Raw genomic sequence first — 8978 nt, forward strand, 5'->3', positions numbered from 1 at the left:
TTGTTTGGCGGGTCCGGGCTGGGGATTCGAACCCGCCACCTTAGGTGTACGTGGCTGGCGCCTTAGCCGGTTGAGCTATAGGCACCAAGCCAACACCTGGCTATTTTTTAGAGACAGGGGTCTCGCTCTTGCTCAGGCTGGTCTCAAACTCATGAGCTCAGGCAATCCACCTGCCTCGGCCTCCCAGAGTCCTAGGATTATAGGTATGAGCCACCGCACCTGGTCTTTATCCCTAAAAGTCATTAAAATCAGGATCTAGTAATTAGTTTATTAGCACCTTTCAATGAAGAACCTTTGTGTATGTTCCTTAAACATTTTCACTTTCCAAGGTCATGATACAATGTCATTAACTTTCATTCCATTTATTTCATGATTTGTAAAAGACTATTTTACCTGGGTTAAAATTTTCAGTTTCTCAAATTTGAGAGAGTTTTCTGATTAAGAATATAAGGAAAATTTCTGGGAGGGGTGTGTGTGCGTGTGTGTGTGTGTGTGTGTGTTTGGCCAGGGCTGGGTTTGAACCCACCACCTTTGGCATATGGGGCGAGCATCTACTCCTTTGAGCCATAGGCACTGCCCCAGGGAGGTGTGTTTATTTACATAATTTTTAAGGACACAGTAAATTGCATACAAGTCGCACTAGTTACAAATTATATTATAACTATTTATTTTGAAATATAATCATCAAGGGCTTCCTATGGATGGAAGTAGCTAACAGGAACATAAAAAGCACATACCAGCAGATATAAGGCAGTGGCACAAATACTGATGATACACATACAAAGAGGTATCTGATGACTGTAAGTGCAGCAGAATAAAGAGAAGGGCATTGGAAAAGAGAGGTAAAACCAAAGAGAAAGATATTGAAAGGACTATTTAAAGGAGACTAAAGTTTTCATCTGACGCTCAGATGAGGTAGACACATTCTAGATGGAGGATAGAAAATAAAGACAAAGCAAAGTATGGAAGTATCTGGGGCACACTCATTAGTCTAGTATGTGCAGACAATGAGCGAGGAGGAGCAGAGCAAGAGAACAGAAGTGAAAACAAAAGACAGAATCAGACTGTAGAGGGTCTCAGATATCAAGCTAAAAAGCTATAGAACTTATATCAAATGTTACAACGAGAAGGCTGCTCAATCTATTAAAGCAAACTCCTAAGGGATCCCTTGCTAGTAGTTACTGTGACTCTCAGTGTGGCACAGAATGATAAAAAGTACAGGGATACGGGCTCCAGAAACACCAGAGCATGTTACTGTTCGTTACCTGAATGACCTTGGGTAGTTTGCCTAACCTTCCTCAGCTTTAATTTTCTCACCTGTAAAATACAGCTAATCATTGTATTTTGGAAAGCCAGTATGATAAACTGACACACAATACAGTCTTATTAAATGTTAGTTTCCTTATTGTATCTTATTTTTATTTTATTTTATTTTTTTTTGAGACGGAGCCTCAAGCTGTCCCCCTGGGTAGAGTGCCATGGCATTACAGCTCACAGCAACCTCCAACTCCTGGGCTCAAGCAAGTCTCCTGCCTCTGCCTCCCAAGTAGCTGGGACCACAGGCGCCCACCACAACGCCCGGCTATTTTTTGGTTGCAGCCGTCATTGTTGTTTGGCGGGTCCGGGCTGGGGATTCAAACCCGCCACCTTAGGTGTACGTGGCTGGCACCTTAGCCAGTTGAGCTATAGGCGCCGAGCCTGTATCTTATTTTTAAAAGAGCTCATAAATCATACAGTATGTGAACTCTGTCTCAATAAATATGTTACAAAAAAAAAAAAAAAAGTAAAAGCCTGTGATGTATATTTTTCACTAACCCAAATGTCCTTTCCCCTAACTGGTGTTAAGTAGGGAAATTATACTGAATATAGGAGGCTGGGTTCATCTGCAAAATGGAACCCATGACCCCCTAAGAATTTTTTAAATGGATTCCATTTTGTTTTGAGAGAGAGTCTTACTCTATTGCCCTGGGTAGAGTGCTGTGGCAACATAGCTCACCACGACCTCAAATTCTTGGGGCTCAAGCAATCCTCTTGTCTCAGCCTTCCAAGTAGCTGGGACTACATGGATGTGCCACTATATGTGGCTAGTTTTTCTGTTTTTAGTAGAGACAGGGCCTTGTTCTTGCTCTTGCTCAGGCTGATCTCAAACTCCTGAGCTCAGGAGAGCCACTTGCCTTGGCCTCCCAGAGTACTACGATTACAGGTGTGAGCCACCTCACCTGGCTTTAAAAATGAATTCTAGATTCAATATACAATTAAGTAAATGTTCAAACATAATAATCCATGAGTCATGAGATGGCGCCTGTGGCTCAGTAAGTAGGGCGCTGGCCCCAAATACGGAGGGTGGCAGGTTCAAACCCAGCCCTAGCCAAACTGCAACAAAAAAATAGCTGGGAATGTGGCAGGTGCCTGTAGTCCCAGCTACTTAGGAGGCTGAGGCAAAAGAAGTACCTAAGCCCACGAGGTGGAAGTTGCTATGAACTATGATGCCACGGCACTCTACCAAGAGTGACAAAGTGAGACTTTGTCTCTTTAAAAAATATAATAAATTTTAAAAATAAATAAATAATCTGTGAGTCAAAGAAAAAAATTTCATTATTTATTATTTTTTTCCATTCACTATTTTTCTCTGTAAAAGTTTCTCTCTCCTGAACTCTTGACATAAACTTTCCACTATAGTTGGAACAGCTTCTAAATATGGGTCCTATGATATGTTGATGCAGACTGTGGAGTAATTTAACGGAGTACAGATTGGCATATGGCCCTAATAAAAGTGTTCTGTTTGGTCAAGCTCCTCATGTTCAACTAGGCTGAGGACAAAGGAGCTCATTAAATCACCAAAGCATTGCAATTCTAGATAAGGAAATTGTGATTTTTCTTCCTAAAGTCAATTCCATGACAAATTTTGCATTTCCTGCTCCATTTACCTTCAAAATTGACAACCAGTCCTACTTAGTCCATCAAGCCTTCCTCAAACAACAAAACCCACTGTGTATCTACCACTCCCCCTGGGGTCTTGCATACTCTACCCTATGGTGACAATAATGACAAGTGTCCCCTGTGGAGGGAGAACTGTACTGAGTGCTTAGCGTATGTCCTTTCATTTCATTTAAATATCACATGAACACTGGGAGGCAGGGATTACTGCCGATGTGCAGGAAGAAATCAGGATTTAGAAACTTGACTGAAGTTGCTAGTCAAGCTGGCGAGGCGGAGAAACGGAGGTAAGGGAAAGGAGCACTAGTCCTAGAGGCAGGCAGATAGTAAGGTGACATAGAAAAACCCATTTTGTATGTTAAAAGGCTAAAATAAGAATCTATATAGAGAATATAGACTGATTGTTTAAATGGGGGAGGAGGGCCAGTAAAACTGCTTTAGAAAAAAAGCTAAAGTGGCTCATCTCAGATACAGTTCTGGCTTGGGAACTACTCGCAATAAGTAATTCCTATTCATGAACTTCAATGCAAACAAAAGTCCCTATTCGAAATTTTAAATGATGAGAGAAAAACAATCAAAAACTTCTTTCACATAACTAGAGATGTTTATCTCAAATTCCACTCATTTCAGATATGAACTGGACATCCACAAATGACTTTTAGTACACTAAGCTGCTCCCATTTCAGCTCTAGTACAAAGACTAGGCAGGGATCCTCAAACTTTTTAAACAGGGGGCCAGTTCACTGTCCCTCAGACCAGTGGAGGGCCGGACTGCAGGCCCCGGGATGAGTTGGCTGCTAAGCAGGACAGGCAGTGGCAGCAAAAACACCCAGCAGGCCGGATAAATGTCCTAGGCAGGCTGCATGTGGCCCACGGGCCGTAGTTTGAGGACACCTGGACTAGAGGATGAAGGCAGTTTGTCAGAAACAAAAGTACAGTCATGAAGGAAAGGGAATAAAAGTATGCTTTTGCTACTAACGATTTCTTACAGCCTTAGGCAAAATAACCATGTCATTAAAACATCAGGAACAATTAATACATGCTGACAGTTCTGACCTAAACTGTCTAGTAAGTAGCCACAAGCCACATGGCTTTTGAGTGCCTAAAATATCACTAGTCCAAATTGAGATGTGCAGCAAAAAATACACCCCAGATTTGGGACAAGACAAAAAAAGAATGTAAAACATCTCAATAATATCTTATGCGGATTGTGTGTTGAAATGATACTATTTTAGATATACTGGGCTAAATGAAATACGTTATTAAATTAATTTCACCTGTTTCTTTTTACTTTTAAAGGCTACTGGAAAGTTTTAAATTATGCGTATGGCTTGCATCCTGTTTCTTTTGGACAATACTAGTGTAGAAGAGGCTGTGGAAAAACCAGCCAGGGAAAGAAAAAATCAAGTGTGATTCAACAGACTTAAGATTTGTCAGCCTTTAAAACAGCCTGCTATAGAGAATTCCTTTCTCTCGGAGATAGGTGTTTTTGATGTTATATAAATCTGAAACTTAAAATCAGAGCAGCCACTGACCAGCTCTGAAGTCAAGGACACAATCTTGGGTGAGGGACTTACAGAGGGCAAACCTATCTCCTAATCCTATCATGAGGGTTAAATGCAATAACATAAAGGACCTAGCATTTTAAATGGTAAATATTATGATCCTCCTAAGAAGATTTCTGTGGCATGCTTTTGGTGGCACTTCATTAAAAAAAAAAACAACTAATAAAATTAGTAACCTCATGGCTGCTTTTTGTAAAGATTTAAACTTCTGAATTCTAATAAAACAGTACTGTTAGGAAAGATTATAACATCTTTATGTTTAGACATCTTCAAGAAGAAATGACATCTATCAGGCAATGTTCGTTGTAACTGAAAAGAAAAACATTTTTTAAAAACAAGAGCCTGTGGCTCAGTGGGTAGGGTGCCGGCCCCATATACCAAGGGCGGCAGATTCAAACCCAGTCCCAGCCAAACTGTAAACAAAAAATAGCTGGGCATTGTGGTGGGTGCCTGTAGTTCCAGATACTCAGGAGGCTGAGGCAAGAGAATCACCTAAGCCCAGGAGTTGGAGGTTGCTGTGTGCTGTGTGATGCCACAGCACTCTACCGAGGGCAATAAAGTGAGACTCCGTCTCTACAAAAAAAAAAAAAAGAGAGAGAGATTGAGATCAGCCTAAATAACAGCCAGATCCCATCTCTATCAAAAATAGAAAATTTAGCCAGGCATGGTAGTACATGCCTATAGTCCCAGCTACTTAGGGATGAGGGCTGAGTGAGAAGCAGGCTGCAGTGAGCTATGATGATGCCACTGCATTCTAGCTGGGGCAACAGAGTAAGATTCTATCTTGGAAAAAAAATTAAAAATAAATAAAGTAAATACATAAATAAATAAGCAAACTTTCTGACAGTCTTCCATAATGACCCCGTGCCCAAGCTCTTGTCCAACGAACTTCCAGAAGCCCATTCTCCTCCCTGTACACATCCTCTCACTGCTACATATCCTGCTTCATACTGTGTCTATTAAAAAGCCAACTGAAAACAGCACGTTATTCCTCTTCCCTACCCTTAACTCCAAGTTCTGGTTTAATGGCTCTCACTCTATGGGTGCTCATAAAGTTGTTAACTGACATATTTGCTCAGTCTGAAAAAAGGTAGATAGCAAAATGATTGTGACATTGAACTTAATGTCAAAGTAACAAAAATGATCAGTAATACAATTATTTGTGGAATGACCTGCTGACTGACTGGTTAAGGTTTACCAGGGTTAAACAGGATTCTTAACTAGGAATTTTATTTTATTTTCTGATCTGGGGATTAAATAAACCATCTCTAGCTTTGGCCCAGGAATGCGTGCAACTTTAGGAAATTAATCCTGCTTTCTGTAACATAGTTTGCTTATCTCTAAAGAGAATTAATAATAATCACATGCTTAAAGGCATTGTGACCCTACCAGAAAGTCTCAGTTCAAGAATAAGCTCGCAAATCTCAAATAGATCTCATAGTAAGAGTAGACATATTAACAACACAAAATTTTGAAGTCACCAGAGTTTTGAGAACCAAAAAATAAAATAATAATAATAAATGCCTCATTGCTGCTCAAAGATAAGGTATTTTTCTCCTTTCAGATCCTTGCTTTCTGGAGTGTGATTTTTAAAAAGCCAATCTGTAAACTTATTTACAGTCACCTCAATTCTTCTAGTTAAGGAGAAAATGTTAAGAGGTACTTCCCTTTGTATAGGAAAGTAGCACTTATAAACCACCAATAGTTGAATTAAGATCTTAGACTGCTTTTTCAATTAGTGGTAATGGAAATTAAAGAAGTTTGGGAGAAAAAAAAAATCACTTTTCCAGGCAGTAAGAACACTGTTTTATAGTATGACTGATTAAGAGCATATAAACTGTGGAGTCAGACTGTGGCTCTGTTGGTTGTGCTTATACCATTCTAAAAATGGCCTCAATCCCATGTGTTCCTCCATTAGGGTGTGCCTTTTCAGTACAGCCCACGTCATGTCAGCAAGAATTCATGCTCTTCCATCGGTTTCAACCAAACTGCCCCAACAGGCTTTAGCCAAAGGACGTGGCAGTACACACTTGTAGCCTTTGTCCTCCCCATCTTTCTTCCATCTCATCCCACCCTTACTGACCCTCCAGCCAGCGGTCAGTAAGAGGACCTTCCTCAATCCAAGACCAACCTAAGTCCCTTTCTAGTCTGCTAGTAAATACATTCCTAAATGTGAAATAATTTGAGCAATGTTAGCATTCCTGAGTGCCTAGTTACTGCAAACAAACAAACAAAACAAAAAACAATACCCTAAGAAAATAAGGCACTCTGAAAATTCCTGTTCTATTTCAGGTCTCTTGGACCTATTAGGAACAAGCAAGTAAGTCAGTGGTTTAGGTTCCCTGAGGCAACAGATAACTAACGTCACACAAATTAACACTCCAAAAGATAATGCAAGTGCTGACAGGGAAGAATGGTGGGGCAGCTTCCTTTCTGGGATCTAGTGTGTTTCAAATGACTTAATGGGCTGTTCCTCTAGTTGCTAACAATAAACTTGGCAATGAAGGATTTTTCAAAGCACCCACCTTGTTGAGGACGTCTCGCTGGCAGCCAAGGTAAAGATTGGGAAGAATTCGGGTTGGCCCGATGTTGGCGACAGGTAAGCAAGGCTGAGAAATGCAGGTAGGGACTAGAGTGGATTTTCCTTCACAGAGGCCAGGGAAACAACGAGAGAACTCAGCAAACCCACCTAAGAATAAACATTACAAAATTATGCCAGGGACAAAGGGAAAACCAGCCTTCTGTGAACTACTCAGCTACAACTGTTTAAAACAAATCAAACCCCTCAGATCCAAGAGGATACCATGACGATATCCGAGAGGATGCTCATACCCAAGAGGATGCAGGAGGGTGCCTTTCCACAGCTGCCGACACAGTGTATTCTAACGTGTTGGAAGTACTTAATGTAGTCCAGCACCAGGTCTACAACCTGGTAAGGCTCTGACAGGGATGGGTGAGCCCGGAAGGCACCTCAACTTACTGCCCTCTTTCTCAGACATTCTCTTCATCTTCACATATCTTAACAACATTTGTTCCCCACGCCCCATGGCCCAGGCATGCATTTTTTGAGGACTATAAAGAAGATTTAAATTCAGTAGCAAGTAGCCAAGCCAATTATTCACAGAAGCAAAAAAGGGGATATAAAAAATGTGAACTGAAGCTGAATGTTACTTCTTCAAATAAAATTGATCACGTTAAACTTTCTTTCTAGACGTAACTTTAAATCTTCCTACCAAATGTATTTTTTAATCTCAAAGATATCATATACATACTTACTCTTACAAATATTCGCTCTATCCAGTACTCAGGATTCCCTAGGCAGTTAGTCAAGATTCCCATAATTACCCCTAATTTCTGGAGCACTCCTGTTCATTTCTCTAAGCAAAGATAAAGAAGTGAGGATAGACCCAATTGCTGAGGGTACAGGAAGGCCTGTGGCAAGATTCTTGGACTCAGAAGAACTCAGTTTTTTCTAGTCGTGTCCTTATAATGATCTGCTCTATGACCTTCATTAAGTCACAATCTTTTTTTTTTTTGGCTGGAGCCGGGTTTGAACCCACTACCTCTGGTACATGGGGTCAGCGGCCCAATCCTTTGAGCCACAGGTGCTGCCCAAGTCACAATCTTGCCACCACTCAATGAAGAGAAATTTTCCTTACTATCCAAATCAAAACACAGAAACCAAGTAAATTCTGGCAAATTTTTAGGTAATTTCCTTTGCTATCCAAGCGCTCCCTACTCACTCTTAAATCTGAACTCAGGAACTGAAGAGATTTGGATTATAGGTGTTAATTGTAAGCAAGGGAACAGCTGACCACCCAAAGGACTATAACAAATCGGTCAACATACAGAGGTGGTCAACATAAGGAAGGAGGCCTATTGTACTCATATGTACGCGTGGTACATGTCTGGTCTATGAAAATCAACTTAAGGTGGTCAATGTAGGGAGGCAGTCAACTATGGAGGCTCTACTGCATTCTTAATAATGTTAAATATAAAAATAATGAACATCTTTAGTCGTATTAGAAGACAGTACAACCCCACATTTACCTCTTTAAGTTAGCCTTAAACAAGACCTTAGAATCTCACTACAGTATTTATCTCCATCTCGAGTTACACTGTATTAGACGATCCCTCACTTCAAGAAACATACAAAATAGGCTCTTGAAAGTTGTCGGAGGTACAGGAAGTTGAGAAGGGGAGAGAGTCATCCCATCATTTCCTGTGTTGTGTTCATGTCAAGGATAATTCAGCCGCACGTTTTCTCTACTGTCTATGCCCTGTATGGAGTCTCCAAGGAAGGAGGATGTAGTAAGCTCAGATGGCAGGGGACGGACAACAACTATGCCACTTGCAAAATGTAAGACAGTGCGTTCCTGGACTCCAACCTGACTAAGTGTCTGTGCTTCCTTTCTCAGAAGCATTTACAGTTCTTCAGCTTATGGAGTTCTAAGGTAACCTGATAGAGTAAGTGAA

General features: G+C 40.8%; 1 protein-coding gene across 2 annotated transcripts in view; it reads right to left on the reverse strand.

Moving 5' to 3' along the window:
• The window catches only part of DUSP16 (dual specificity phosphatase 16), an 86564-nt gene that overhangs the window by 18658 nt on the left and 58928 nt on the right, over positions 1-8978 (reverse strand). For both annotated transcript variants that reach the window (XM_003797774.3, XM_023517900.1), the window contains exon 4: positions 7028-7191. In XM_003797774.3, coding sequence (XP_003797822.1) covers positions 7028-7191 — 164 coding nt within the window. The remainder of the gene's footprint in view (positions 1-7027; positions 7192-8978) is intronic.

This window comes from Otolemur garnettii, unplaced genomic scaffold (assembly GCF_000181295.1).
Source record: "Otolemur garnettii isolate 467f Iridium unplaced genomic scaffold, OtoGar3 scaffold00124, whole genome shotgun sequence".
NCBI classification, from domain to species: Eukaryota; Metazoa; Chordata; class Mammalia; order Primates; family Galagidae; genus Otolemur; species Otolemur garnettii.